Source organism: Schistocerca piceifrons, chromosome 5 (genome assembly GCF_021461385.2).
Source record: "Schistocerca piceifrons isolate TAMUIC-IGC-003096 chromosome 5, iqSchPice1.1, whole genome shotgun sequence".
NCBI lineage: Eukaryota > Metazoa > Arthropoda > Insecta > Orthoptera > Acrididae > Schistocerca > Schistocerca piceifrons.
The window spans coordinates 357051953-357066516 of NC_060142.1; the positions used below are offsets into that span (position 1 = coordinate 357051953).

At 41.2% G+C, this 14564-nt stretch overlaps 1 protein-coding gene across 2 annotated transcripts in view; it reads right to left on the reverse strand.

Annotated features, from left to right (window-relative positions):
* Nucleotides 1-14564, reverse strand: part of LOC124798104 (ral guanine nucleotide dissociation stimulator-like 1) — a 576462-nt gene that overhangs the window by 29833 nt on the left and 532065 nt on the right. For both annotated transcript variants that reach the window (XM_047261355.1, XM_047261354.1), the window contains exons 10-11: nt 6815-6955; nt 3627-3823 (exon numbers count right to left, since the gene is read on the reverse strand). In XM_047261355.1, coding sequence (XP_047117311.1) covers nt 3627-3823; nt 6815-6955 — 338 coding nt within the window. The remainder of the gene's footprint in view (nt 1-3626; nt 3824-6814; nt 6956-14564) is intronic.

A 14564-nucleotide genomic window follows, 5' to 3' on the forward strand; every position in this document is an offset into this window, starting at 1 on the left:
CCACCACACACAAAACAAAAAGTCAAAGCAAATTATGGTAGTTTTGTTGTTTCAGCTAAATGTGAGCAGTTTCCTTTCATTCCTAACTAAAATAAGGTTGGTACAGAGGCATATTTTGGTGCTGTCTTGTTAGTTACAGGCTACACAACAATATACATTCCCATCTTCAATTTATGACAATGTTATGTGCAAGGTACATCTGTTAAAGTTTTGTTTTAAAAGTTTATATTAAACTTTAATATAAAAAGAAGTTCTCTTACAGATTTCACACATCTGAAAAACCAATTTCATTGTGCTGTTAGACAATACACATTTCAGCAGAACAGATTCCTAGACTTGAAATACATTATTTTATAACTGTCATTTACTTAGTCTTTTAAGTAAAAAAACTGACAATTCACCATCACCATCATTTTTCTGCCACAGCAAACCAGGTCCTACCTATTGCCTGATCTCCTCGTTATATACATTTTTGTTTTCTATAGGCAAGTTTACTCACTTTTGGTTTCATTAGGCAAGCATAGAGAAACTTTTTTTCGCCCCAGAGGCTGTTATTAGTTGTTCCAGTAACCATTGCTGCTTTTGATCCATATGTTCATTTCGGTAGGTGGTATGTTTTGTATAGGCTAATCTTAGAAGAATGTGGGTACGTTTCCTCCCAAGGCAGATGACACACTGCATGGTAGAATTTGAAAGCTCTTTATATTATTTCTCAGATCCCTTTATGTATAGTGTTGTTTGAGGAATCAACAATATCCAAGTACTGTAAGTTGTTTATCGTATCTTAAATCATCATCTCCAGTTCTTAGATGGACTGTTGGATAGTTCCTGCTCAACATCAGACCAACTGCATTTGTTTTGCAGGTTGTAAGACTCATTCTCGTGAATTCATCAAACTGAAGTTGTAGTTTAGTTTGTACCTCCACTTCTGTCTCTCCCCTTATCATTGCATCATTACATCACTGGCAAAAGCTAAGCAATTAGTTATAGACTCGCTCTTTGGACTGCATGTAGACATTAATGCATTATGATGATGAAGAGTGGTGAAAGAAAACTTCCTTTCTGGACTTAGCTCCTTGTTTTGAGCCAACCTGACCTACCTTTCTGGACCTGTACAAAACTCTTGACTTGTTCATATCTTCCTCATGCAATGATGTTATCAGGAACTTATACCTCAGACATTTCAAGTGTTTGTTGTTTCTCCCAGTACTTCTCATAGAGGATTCTTTTGACAAAAATGAGTACCGCCTCCTCAAATGTAGATTCTTCAACCAATATAATAAAATAATAATTTCAATGATAATCTTTATATGGACCACACTGAATGTGAAATGCTTTACTGCAAAGCAAACATATATAATTAATTAAAAAAAAATATAATTACATATTAAAATAATGATGTGTGGTAAGGCAACTCATTCTTTATGTAATTCTGAAATATTGTCACTTGCATTGCTACCAATGGGAACACCATTTGGTAAATGAAAGAACAGCACAAAGCACTCCTCTCCAAAAACAAGGAAGCACACATTATCCATATCAATCACAAAGAGAGAATGAAAGAAAGGGAAAAAGGCTAAAATAATTCTGTTCATTTGATTGTTTGTTTTTAGGGTTCTGTGCCTCAGTCAGTAAAAATGGAACCCTTATAGGATCGTTTTTCCTTCCTTCCTTCCTTCCTTCCTTCCTTCCTTCCATCCTTTCTCCTGCAGGATGATCCTTCCATCCATCCTTCTGTCTGTCCTCCTACATGACTTCATGTCACATTGATGTCTTGGAATCCATGGGACTTCCAGTATCAATGTTGGTAGCAGGCAAACTTGTCCAGATTCTTGATTCCCACAGTGGTTGAACTGTCGATATACAAGGTGCATTCAAGTTCTAAGGCCTCTGATTTTTTTTTCTAATTAACTACTCACCCGAAATCGATGAAACTGGCGTTATTTCTCGACGTAATCGCCCTGCAGACTTACACATTTTTCACAAAACTGATGCCATGATTCCATGGCAGCGGCAAAGGCTTCTTTAGGAGTCTGTTTTGACCACTGGAAAATCGCTGAGGCAATAGCAGCACCACTGGTGAATGTGCAGCCACGGTGAGTATCTTTCATTGTTGGAAAAAGCCAAAAGTCACTAGGAGCCAGGTCAGGTGAGTAGGGAGCATGAGGAATCACTTCAAAGTTGTTATCACGATAAACTGTTGCGTAATGTTAGCTCGATGTGCGGGTGCGTTGTCTTGGTGAAACAGCACATGCGCAGCCCTTCCCGGACGTTTTTGTTGCAATGGAGGAAGGAATTTATTCTTCAAAACATTTTCGTAGGATGCACCTGTTACCGTAGTGTCCTTTGGAATGCAATGGGTAAGGATTATGCCCTCGCTGTCCCAGAACATGGACACCATAATTTTTTCAGCACTGGCGGTTACCCGAAATTTTTTTGGTGGCAGTGAATCTGTGTGCTTCCATTTAGCTGACTGGTGCTTTGTTTCTGGATTGAAAAATGGCATCCACGTCTCATCCATTGCCACAACCGACGAAAAGAAAGTCCCATTCATGCTGTCGTTGTGCGTCAACATTGCTTGGCAACATGCCACACGGGCAGCCATGTGGTTGGCCGTCAGCATTCGTGGCACCCACCTGGATGACAATTTTCGCATTTTCAGGTCGTCATGCAGGATTGTGTGCACAGAACCCACAGAAATGCAAACTCTGGAGGCGATCTGTTCCACAGTCATTCGGCGATCCCCCAAAACAATTCTCTCCACTTTCTCGATCATGTCGTCAGACCGGCTTGTGTGAGCCCAAGGTTGTTTCGGTTTGTTGTCACATGATGTTCTGCCTTCATTAAACTGTCGCACCCACGAACGCACTTTCGGCACATCCATAACTCCATCACCGCATGTCTCCTTCAACTGTCGATGAATTTCAATTGGTTTCACACCACGCAAATTCAGAAAACGAATGATTGCACGCTGTTCAAGTAAGGAAAACGTCACCATTTTAAGTATTTAAAACAGTTCTCATTCTCGCTGCTGGCGGTAAAATTACATTTGCCGTATGGTGCTGCCATCTCTGGGACGTATTGACAATGAACGCAGCCTCATTTTAAAACAATGCGCATGTTTCTATCTCTTTCCAGTCCGGAGAAAAAAGTCAGAGGCCTTAGAACTTAAATGCACCTCGTACATAACTAAGTTTGTACGGAACCCTCAGTGAGCAAGTCCTACTTGCATCTGGCCAATTTCTTCTATTTAACATTTCAAGATTTATTGGTGTTATCAACATTGACTATGCATGCTTCCTTTTTGTCAAAAAGTGATTAAAATAATGTTACCTTTCAGAGCAGCATTTCACTTTGAATATGGTCAGCATACAGTTTATCATTAGAAACATTGCCATTACTACATATCAGTTGTCATCAAGATGACAAGAATGTGATTCACAGTATATCAGTTGAGTGTTTAATCTGAAGGCTGACAAGAATACAACAACATATTTCCATGTCAGGAACAAGAAAATAATCAATATCAATCAATAGCCATGGAAGGAAACTAGATGTTAACACTAAAACTTGTTGCACGGCTTTTAATAAATATTAAAGAAATTTAACACATGATAAAAACTCACCCTGGTCGTCTTTTATTTCTGTGCTCTCTGACAGTGCCCATAACAGACTGTCCTTGTCCTGGTATGGGTGGCTCTATCTGGCATGATAATTCATATGCTTCTCTGTCATCAAGTACCAGAACTGAATCAAACCAGCGATCAAACATTGGATCATCAGGAATGTTATACGCATTTGCTGCTCCCTGAAGTAATTTTATCTGGGGAAAAAAAGACTCATGAGCTGACTTTGTGCTTAAAAATGGTAGCAGTCACTTTGAATGGGAATCTGCTGTCATTAGTAGAATTTGTCTTTAATTCAAGAAATTATATAACATAAAAATGACAAAATCTCTCTAGCACCAAGTATGAAATGTAGCAAGGTGAGATTACCCACTTGCTATCATTCTATTCCTTATAATAATCTTTTCTTATTATTCAGCTGATTGTGAGTATACAAATGTGGTGTATACTATGTATACATGAAATGAGCAAGTTCTTATTTATGCAGCAGCATTTTATGTAATATCATTAATAATATCAAAATTTACCAATTGCTGATATTAGTGCTATATTTACATCAAAATCTATATCCACATGATTGCTCTGCAATTCACAATTAAGTGCTTGGCAGAGGGTTCATCAAAATGCCGTCAAGCTATTTCTCTATTGTTCCACTCTCTAATGGTGTGTGGGAAAAATGAGCACTTAATCTTTCTGTGTGAGCTCTGATTTCTCTTATTCTATTATGATAATCATTCCTCCCTATGTAGGTGTGTGCCAACAAAATATTTTCACACACTAAAGTGAAAGCTAATGACTGAAATTTCATGAGGACATACTGTCACAGTGAATAATGCCCCCCTCCCTTTTTTTAATGATTGCCGCTACAATTCACATATGATATCTATGGTGTTCTCCCCCCTTATTTCACAATAGCACAAAATGAGCTGCCCTTCTCTGAACTTTTTCGATATCCTCCACTGATCCTGTCTGATGTGGATCCTGCACCGCACAGCACAGCAATACTCCTGAAGAGGACATACAAGCATAGAGCAGTCAGTTTCTTTAGTAGACACTTGTTGCATTTTCTCATTGTTCTGTCAATAAATCAAAGTCTTTGGTTTGTTTTACACACAACATTATCTATATAATTGTTCCAACTTAAATTATTCATAATTGTAATCCGTAAGTATTTAGTTGAATTTACAGCCTTTAGATTTGTGCAATTTATTGTGTTACTGACATTTAGTGGATTCCTTTTGGTACTCACGTGGATGACATTACACTTTTAATCATTTAGAGTCAATTGCCACTTTTTGATCCATACAGATGTCTTGTCTAAATTGTTTTGCAATTTGTTTAGATCATCCGATGATTTTATAAGGCAGTAAAAGACAACATCATCTGCAAACAATCTAACAGTGCTAATCAGACTGTCTGCTAAATTGTTTATGTAAATCAGAAACAGCAGAGGGCCTACAGACCTTCTTGGAGAATGCCAGATACTACTTCTGTTTTACTCTATGACTTTCCATGAGTAACTATGAACTGTGACCTTTCTGATGGGAAATCGTGAAACTGGTCACACTGCTGAGATGACAGTCCACAGGCATCCAGTTTGATTAGAGGTAGCTTGTGAGGTACAGTGTGGAAAGCCTTCTGGAAATCTAAAAATATGGAATCACTTTGACACTCGCAGTCAATAGCTGTGTGTTTTCTTCTCTTTTTAAAAAAATTTTGTTAACTAAGAGAAATTAGTAATAAATGTTTTCACCACAACATAGTGCTCGAAAATTTATGTGAGATAATCAGTATTTCTCAGAGGATTGACACCACTTCTTAGAAAGCCCCAATTTCATTTTTTGAAGTGTATAAGGGGCATTCAAAAAGAAACAAGCCAGAGGCATAATTACAGAAACTAGTACCTGTATGTTAGAAGTATTGACCCTGCCTGTTGAGACACTTGCCCCACTGAGACACAATGTGGTGCATGGCTGTCTCATAAAATTACTGGGGCTGTGATTTTAACCAGTTCCGCATGTACAGCTGGACGTTGTTGTCCGAGGTGAATCATTTGCCCCTCAGAGCCTTTTTAAGGGGTCCAAAAATGTTGTAATCACAGGGATAGAGGTCTGGACTCTATGGATGGTGGCTGAGATTCTCCCATTTGAATTTCAGCAGAAGTGCCACAACTGTGTTGGCCATATGAGGCTTTGCATTGTAGTGGAGCAGAATGAAACCACGGGTGAGATTGCCTAGTCATTTAGATTTGATTGCTTGGTGAAGGGTGTAATTGCTAGCCCTTTGTGAAATATAAACCCAAATGGAATCAAAACTGGTCATCACACAGATGTGGCTTAACAGAAATAACTGTGCCAATAAAACACATTTAAATCCAGTATTGAATTGTGAGGTCACCATCTAAGTTACTTTCAGGTTATGAGAGTTTAATTCCACATTTGCCACTTTGGAATTTTAGTCCACAATCAGGTTAGTACACTTATATCTTGTATGGAAATAATATTTTCATGCAATTACCAGTTAATAAATTTACATAAAAAGCAATAATGTTTTATGATTCTGAAACATCATTTTTTTATGTGTATGCGGTTTTTTATTAGAAACATGACATGCATTATTTCTGGATAGCCCAATTTTTGTGATGCCTATATTGGTATCAAACTTTGAGATTACCTATTATCACTTAATTAACATCAGGTTAGGCAGTTGAACTCGTACTGTTGTCATCTATTGTAATGCCCATGTACATGTCTGAATTTCATGTGTGTGTGTGTGTGTGTGTGTGTGTGTGTGTGTGTGTGTGTGTGTGTGTGTGTGTGTGTGTGTGTGTGTCAAACAGCCCAGGAATAGCAAGACACTGATCCAACACTTGAGTGGAGAGGTTGTAGAAAACATTGGAAACACTATGCACCTATTGATTGGTACATACTATGAGTCCATAGAACAGAAACAGATTAGTACTCAGCAGCTTTCATTCAAGCTTTGATGACTCTCGTGCTATGCAATGATGAAGTCCTCTACAGTGCCCTTCACTTTTATCAAAGCTTTTGGGAATTACCTAGAACTTAAATCCTAGAATCTGTGCATCACTGTTTTCTGCCCTATTCATCACATGATGAATTAATGTACAGTTCAGGTTCACTTGTCATAACTTTCTATTTAATAGCATTTATGTTATTAAAACTCACCTGGGCTAATACTTCAAATTCCTTTCTTCTTTTGTCAAAATTTATAAGACCATCAGCAACTGTGTCTGGTATAGCTGTATCTATCATTGTGAGATCAGTCAAAAATGTGCCAAGATATGGAATTGTCCCATGGCTTATACTCTGAAAGAGGAAGTAGACAAGTTTGTAGATGTAACACCACATAAAGATAATAAAACTTTTCCAATTTTGTCCTAAAAACACACCAAACTGTAAACTACTAGGCACTCAATCATTTTCTTTCATACAACTTCAGATACATATCTCCAGATAGCAAACATTTTTGTTTACAAATTGGTGGTAAATCTAGGACAGAATACAATTACATGTGTGGCAGTAGATCATGATCACATTTGCATATACAGAATGTGCTATTACAGTAGTATGTTTTATCAGAGAGGAATGTACATGAATGCTGCAAGGTATGTCTGTAAGAAACATTTACTTTGATATTAAGCACATCCACATTTACAAATTGTTATTATGTGCAATTCCTGATTACCTCTCAGCTGGTTCTGGGAAAAACAGGTGTCTTTTAGTGTCATTTCATCATATATTATACAAGTTGTTATTCTACTGGAATAAATATTCTTCAGTTACTTGCACACATTGATCAGTAATTCTGCGATATATTTTTATCTTGCTTTTACTAGTTTTATTATTGACTACTGCTCTTCATATCACGTTGTGCACTATCACATTAGTACAGCCTTTTGTGAACACTTAATTATTTGTGGTATGCTAGATTGGTTTATTTTATCTTTCTTAGTGCTCTGCTTTATGATGTCGTGACAGGTAGCCTTATTATGCATTTGTGTGGCTTGTATGCACCGGATTTTGTATGGTGTGGTTCCCAAAGTAGCAATTTTCCAAATATTAAATGCAACTAATGAGAAAACATTTTTTCAAATATAAAATAGAAATGTTTTAGTACTCTGTCTTTGATTGTATATAGTGTTGCTTTATTCATACAACCCCCCCCCCCCCCCCCATCTCTCTTCATCATCTGGTTCATCTAAATCAGATTGTATATCAGAAAATACTTCTGTTGGAATAGAATTTAAATCATCTGGTGGTTCAGGAACCGGCATATCTACACCATGCCCTACTGGTCGAGTGGCAGACAGAAGGTTAGGGTAGCTTATTGCCTTCTTGTTTTTCGAATTACAACCAGTAATATCAACACTGCGAAAGTAGAAATCATTGGAATAATTTCTTGGCTGCCTCCATATCATACAAACAGCAAATCTAAAGGCTTTTTTCTCCTTTTTGGACAATTTTCTTAGATCTTCAACACACGCATAACATACCTTATGCAGCGCCCAAGATTTATCTTGATCATCAAGTTTAGATCCAAAGTATGATAGATAAATCTTTTTAACAAAGTCTGTAATGTTTCTTTGGTATTTTTTAATCACAAATCCGCCACAAATATAGCAAAAACAGTCAGCAGAATTTTTACAACCATGATTAGACATTGCACTGAGCACATGTACGGGAAACGGGAAAGTGAGGATAGGTTGACAGTAAACAAAACACCATCTGTTAACACAAAATATAGAATTGACCTCCTTTTGCCAGCAAATGTTTTTCAGCAAAGCTACCAACATTATCTACATTCATTACACATCCTTTCTGAATTATTTTAACTATATAAAAGCTGTTAAATTCTTTTAAAAGTCGCTTAATTTAATAAATTTAACTATAAAATGTGAAGAAATGGTGGTTGATACAGTTTTTTAAGTATCATATTTGGATTTCCCACCCTAAAAAGCATAATAATAAGGTATTTTCAGCAAAAAAGTTTTTCCATCATTGGCCTGTGTTGTTGACAATTATTATTTTGTACATCTATCATTGAAAGTTTTATAATTACTGTTATTTTTCCTGTGGATCATAGAGGGCACTTCCTACAGCTCAAGTGCTGGGATCAATGTCAAAAAATGCATCAAGAAGTGATGGGACTTCTTTTAGGGCTTTACTGATGTCCAGTAACCATCATAAGATTTAATGTGTGATATCACACCCACTGTGTAGCGTATATTTACAAAGCCTCTGATGCAGTTGTCAATTGTTCTGAACAGGCAGCATCGTGATGATGGCTGCTATGAAGTTAACAAATCCACCAATAAGACTATGGTGAAAAGAGCAGATAAGCAGTTGTTAGCATCCTACTTATACAATGAACAGATTTCACTTACAGTCTAATCAAAATTACTTTGCAGCTGACATCTGTCAGTTGCCACTACAGTGTTGCCACATCGGCTGCCGTCTATTGCTCAGTTATAGGCCATACACAAATACGGTTGGTCCCTTCACAAAATAATGCTGTTAATGTGTAAAGCAGAACAACTTTGGAAGTAGCCCCTATGAGATACGATGAAAATGCAAGATGCTCTGTCAACAGTTGATTTTAAGTACCCACTGACTGAACTGCAGCATATGATGCATTTTGTAGCCCTGAATTTCAGCTCATGTTCTGACCTAACCACACCCTTGTTATGTGCAATGTATCCAAGAAAATGGCTATGAACAATCTGTGGCAAAACTAAGGTCATGATCACTTTCTTTACAGTGATCAAAGATAACCTCTATGAGCAAAGGCAAGAAAGAAAAAAATTCAGTTTCAACACTAGAGGCCAACTGTAATTTCTTGCATCATTGGTTACCTGAGACTGACCTCACATTGGCTACACAAGTGACTGTGTTACCAACCAATGAGCAGTTCTAATTGCACTTGGTAGGTGATTATAGGCAACACAGGCAGAGTCCAAATGAAAAAAAGAATGATAGGATGAAAAAATAAGAGCAAGTAAAAAAAGACAGTATAATGATGAAAATGATGCTGCAAAGTATTCAAAATTAAAAATTACATTTAAACTAATTAATTGAATAAAAATAATAAAAAATCACTGTACCTGGCGAGATCTGAACTTACGATCTTCTACATGGTAGGTTTATGTGCTAACGACTGCACTACACCAGTCCTCCGCATTATGGTGATATATTTATCACTCTGATGGCCCAGTTACAATGACGATTTGTAGCCTTCAAGAATTTGGCTTCACGCAATGCTATGCAAAGCTTGTCTAATGTAAGCCATTTCTGTGCTTATAATAACTGTATATGTGATGCTGAATGCCATCTTTTGCGAAAGGATCCAGAAGTGGTTGGTTAGTGCTGTGTATAAAACGTGTGTATGTTGTGGCAGTATGGCAACAGTGAATGATTCAGGCATGATGAAAACCACACTGATTGGAGGAAACCAGTTCCAACCCTTGAAGTGTCAACTATCAGGTAATTTTAATTGGACTATAGTTCCAATATGATGGATGTAGAGGAATTATAGGTAATGTTTAAACTGATTGTAAATTGTGCTTTGAAGTAGTATGTGGCAAGTAAGTGGATTAAGGATGTAAAGATCCACTGTGGTTTAATATCAAAATTTGAAATACTGAGGAAGCTGAGTGTTATAACCTTTAATCACCAATAATTGCGTGGATATTCAAACACACTCACTTAGAAACAATAGCTGGTTACATGATAACAACTCAGTATCTCTTATTCGACTGCTGTGCCGTGACATGCGGCCGGCGCCGTTCGTAGCTAGGTGGCGCTCTCGCACTCAGCCGAGTTGCAGAGCGCCTCTATCGCCGTTTGTGCGTACTGTCGTGGCGGCACTGTTAAATTTCGTGGCACTGTCACAACACTTTTCCCCCCTTGAAAAAAAAAAAAAAAAACTCACTTCCTTGGAGACATGGACAGTGCGGAGACATCCATGGCCTCTTGTGAGGCCCTGAGAAGATCCCGCGGAGAGACACGAGAGTATGGTCGAAAATGTCCAGGACGGAAGCTCGTGCATGGAACGTGCCTCCTGGACGAGATGATGGGTGAAAAGTCCGGAGCAGCATCCATAGGTCTCGTCGACCTGGGGGTGTGCTCCAGCGAGATGGGTCCCGGAGAAGGCGGCGTCGCGACTGGGGCTGGTTCCGGCGTACTCGGAAGCGGTAGTGACGTCGGCTGCATCAACACGTACGGTAGATCGGCAGCAGAGACAGGACTGGCTTCTCGGGCTGCTGGAGGCAAAGGAAGGGGCAGTGGCACCGGCGTGGCCACCACTCGTGGGCGCATCTGGTCGTAATGGCGAACAACCATGCCATCGTCCGTATGTATTTCACAAAGCTGGCGGCCGAGAAGAGCCTTGACCACCCCTGGAATCCATTTAGGGCGAGATCCATACCCTCATGCCCACACGTCGGTGCCCACCGAGTATTTTCCCGCACTAGGGGACACAGCACAAGGCCTGTCAGGGTGAAGCAGGTGCAGTAGAGTGTGCAGTTGGCGGCCATGCAAGAGTTCAGCAGGGCTGCGATCACCCAGAGGCGTGAAGCAATAAGAACTCAGAAATTGCAGCAGAGCGTCATCTGTGGAAAAATCACTAAGGAATTTTTTCATCTGGCTTTTGAAAGTGTGGACAAGGCGCTCGACCTCCCCATTCGATTGCGGATGGAAAGGCAGTGCTGTAACATGATGAATCCCTTGTCCAGTACAAAAATCATGGAAAGCCTGTGAAGAAACTGAGGGCCATTGTCTGTGATGATCGTGGATGGAAGACCTTCTAGCGCAAAAATTTTGGACAAAGCCAGCGTCATTGCCGCAGTGGTGGGCGACGGACATCGAACAACAAACGGAAACTTCGAGAAGGCGTCAATCAACAGTAGCCAATAAGTACAGAGGAAGGGGCCGGCAAAGTCAGCATGCACCCGTTCCCATGGCTGCACTGGATCAGGCCACGGAGAGGGCAGTGTACGAGGTGCAGCCAGTTGTTGAGCACACGGACCACACGCAGCAACCATGTGGGCGATGTCCGAATCAATACCAGGCCAATAAACGTGCCTGCAGGCCAGGGACTTAGTCCGAGAAATACCCCAATGGCCTTCATGCAACAGTTTGAGAACATCTTTGCGAAGAGAGGCTGGCACCACGACCCGTGGAGATGCGCCATCCGTGGCCAGAAGAACAACACCACCACAAACAGACAGACGAAGGTCCAAGGCATGGTAGTTGCGAAGAGGATCCGATGCCCAGCCCTTGGTCCTGTCTGGCCAACCCCGTTGAACAAAATCAATCACCTGACGCAGGACCAGGTCCCGCGGAGTAGCCGATGCGACCTGCAAACCTGTAAGTGGAAAACCCTCGACCGCACGATGTTCTTCCTCATCAGTGTGGAAACAGAGTAGTTCATCATGATCGAAAACCGGGTCAGGGCCCATCGGCAATTGTGACAATGCGTCAGCATTGGCGTGCTGGGCCGTGGGGCGATAGTGAATCTCATAGTGATAACAAGACAAGTATAAGGCCCAACATTGCAGGCGGTGAGCTGCCTTATCCGGAAGTGACACGGATGGGCTGAACAGAGAGACCAGTGGCTTGTGGTAGGTGATGAGGTGAAACTTAGAACCATACAAAAAAATGCTGAACTTTTTTAGAGCATAAATGATAGCGAGCGCCTCCTTTTCGATTTGAGAGTAACGCCATTGCGCATTGTTGAGGGTCTTGGAAGCATAGGCAATGGGTCATTCCGACCCATCCTCATACCGATGGACGAGAACAGCCCCTAGGCCATACTGTGACGTGTCAGTCGCCAGAACCAAGTGCTGACCCGGACGGAATGTGGGAAGACAAGGCGCCGATTGCAAATGAGCCTTCAGGCGGACAAAAGCCTGCTCACACTCGTCGGACCAACAGAAAGAGACGTTTTTGCGTAACAGCTGATGCAGAGGATGGGCTACCGCCGCTGCGGATGGAATGAATTTATGATAATAAGCAATCTTGCCTAGAAATGCCTGAAGTTCTTTGACTGTAGATGGCCGGGGTAGAGTGTTAATGGCCACAACGTGCTGACGTAGAGGACGTATACCCGAAACAGTGAACGCAAATTGCGAAGGTGCTCCTCAGTGGAGGCCCCCGTGACAACAATGTCATCCAGATAGTTTATGCAGCTGGGAACGGAAGCCGTGAGCTGTTCCAAAAACCGATGAAAAATGGCCAGCACGCTAGCGACGCTAAATGGTAACCGCTGGTACTGATACAACCCACAAGGAGTGTTGATGACGAGAAATTCCTTGGAAGAAGCATCCAACGGCAAGTGATGGTACGCCTCCGATAAGTCAGCTTGGTAAATAACTCCTCAGGATGGGGAAGATGATAAGTGTCAATGAGGCTTGAGCATTGACAGTGGCTTTAAAATCACCACGGAATCGCAGACTCCCATTTGGTTTAGAAACCACCACGATTGGTGATGCCCATTCACTGGAGGTAACAGGAAGGAGAATCCCTGAAGCTGTTAACCTGTCAATCTCAGCCTTGACAGGTGCACGCAACGCCACCGGAATAGGGCGTGCCCGGAAAAACTTAGGGCGACCTGTAGGTTTAAGGGTAATGTGGGCTTCAAAATCCTTGGCACGACCAAGACCAGCAGAGAACACGGACGAAAATTCAGGACACAATCCATCCAGCTGTTGATACGGAATATCCTCAGATATGAGGTCCACATCATCATCATCATCATCATCAATGGAGAACCCGAACAACTGGAAAGCATCATAACCGAACAGGTTTTCAGTGCCCGCATGATCCACCACATAAAATGTGAGGGGCCTAATAACAGACTTGTAGGCAGTGGAAGCATCAAACTGGCCAATGATACGAATTTTCTGTTTATTATAAGTTCTCAGATTTCGCGTAACTGGAGACAAGGGAGGGGAGCCCAACTCCAAATACGTGCAACAATTAATGAGAGTTACTGCAGAGCCAGTGTCAACTTGCTTGCAAATGTCTCTATCCAGAACACGAACAGTAACGAACAATTTATTTGTTTGAGAAAGCACACAGTTAACATCCATGTCCGATGCCTCGTCCTCGGTGACAGGAACTTTAGGGGACTGACACACAGAAGCAATGTGGCCTTTTTTCCTACATGAATTACACGTGGCCCAACATTTTGGACATGCGGCCCTGTCATGCTGTACAAAACAACGTGGACAAGAAGGAAGTGCCGAACGAACCTTCTTCTGTGGCTGCTGTTTTCGCTGAGAGCGTTGCGGCCCACGGCGACGTTGTTTACGCGAGTGAACCGCTGCCACATCTTCATTATCCTGTGAAACAGGCAAATTGTCTGTGTCGAAAGTTGACTGTACAGCACCTACATCACACCACGCGTCTATTTGCGCGCCAGCAGCGTGAGACACTTCAAAGGATTGAGCGATGCTTAGAACTTCCGACAACGACAGGTTTGGCAGTTGTAGGGCACGTTGCCAAACTTCTTTATCAGGAGCAAGCTGTAGAATAGCATCTCTAACCATTGAATTGGCATAAGATTCGCGATGAGTGTCCGTGACAAACTGACATTTCCTACTCAGACCGTGTAGTTCTGCCGCCCAAGCCCGGTAAGATTGATGGGGCTGTTTACGACACCGGTAGAAAGCCACGCGGGCGGCAATGACGTGGGTGTTTTTTTGGTAATAGTTAGCAATAAGTCACACATTTCTTGGAAGGACAGAAAGGCAGGTTCTCGCAGAGGGGCTAACTGAGATAGCAGCTGATAGATCCGTGGGGAAATCCAAGATAGAAATAACGACTTACACATAGGAGTGTCGGCAATGCCGAAAGCCAAGAAGTGTTGCTGCAAACGCGTCTCATAATCCTCCCAGTCTTCAGCGGCCTTGTCGTA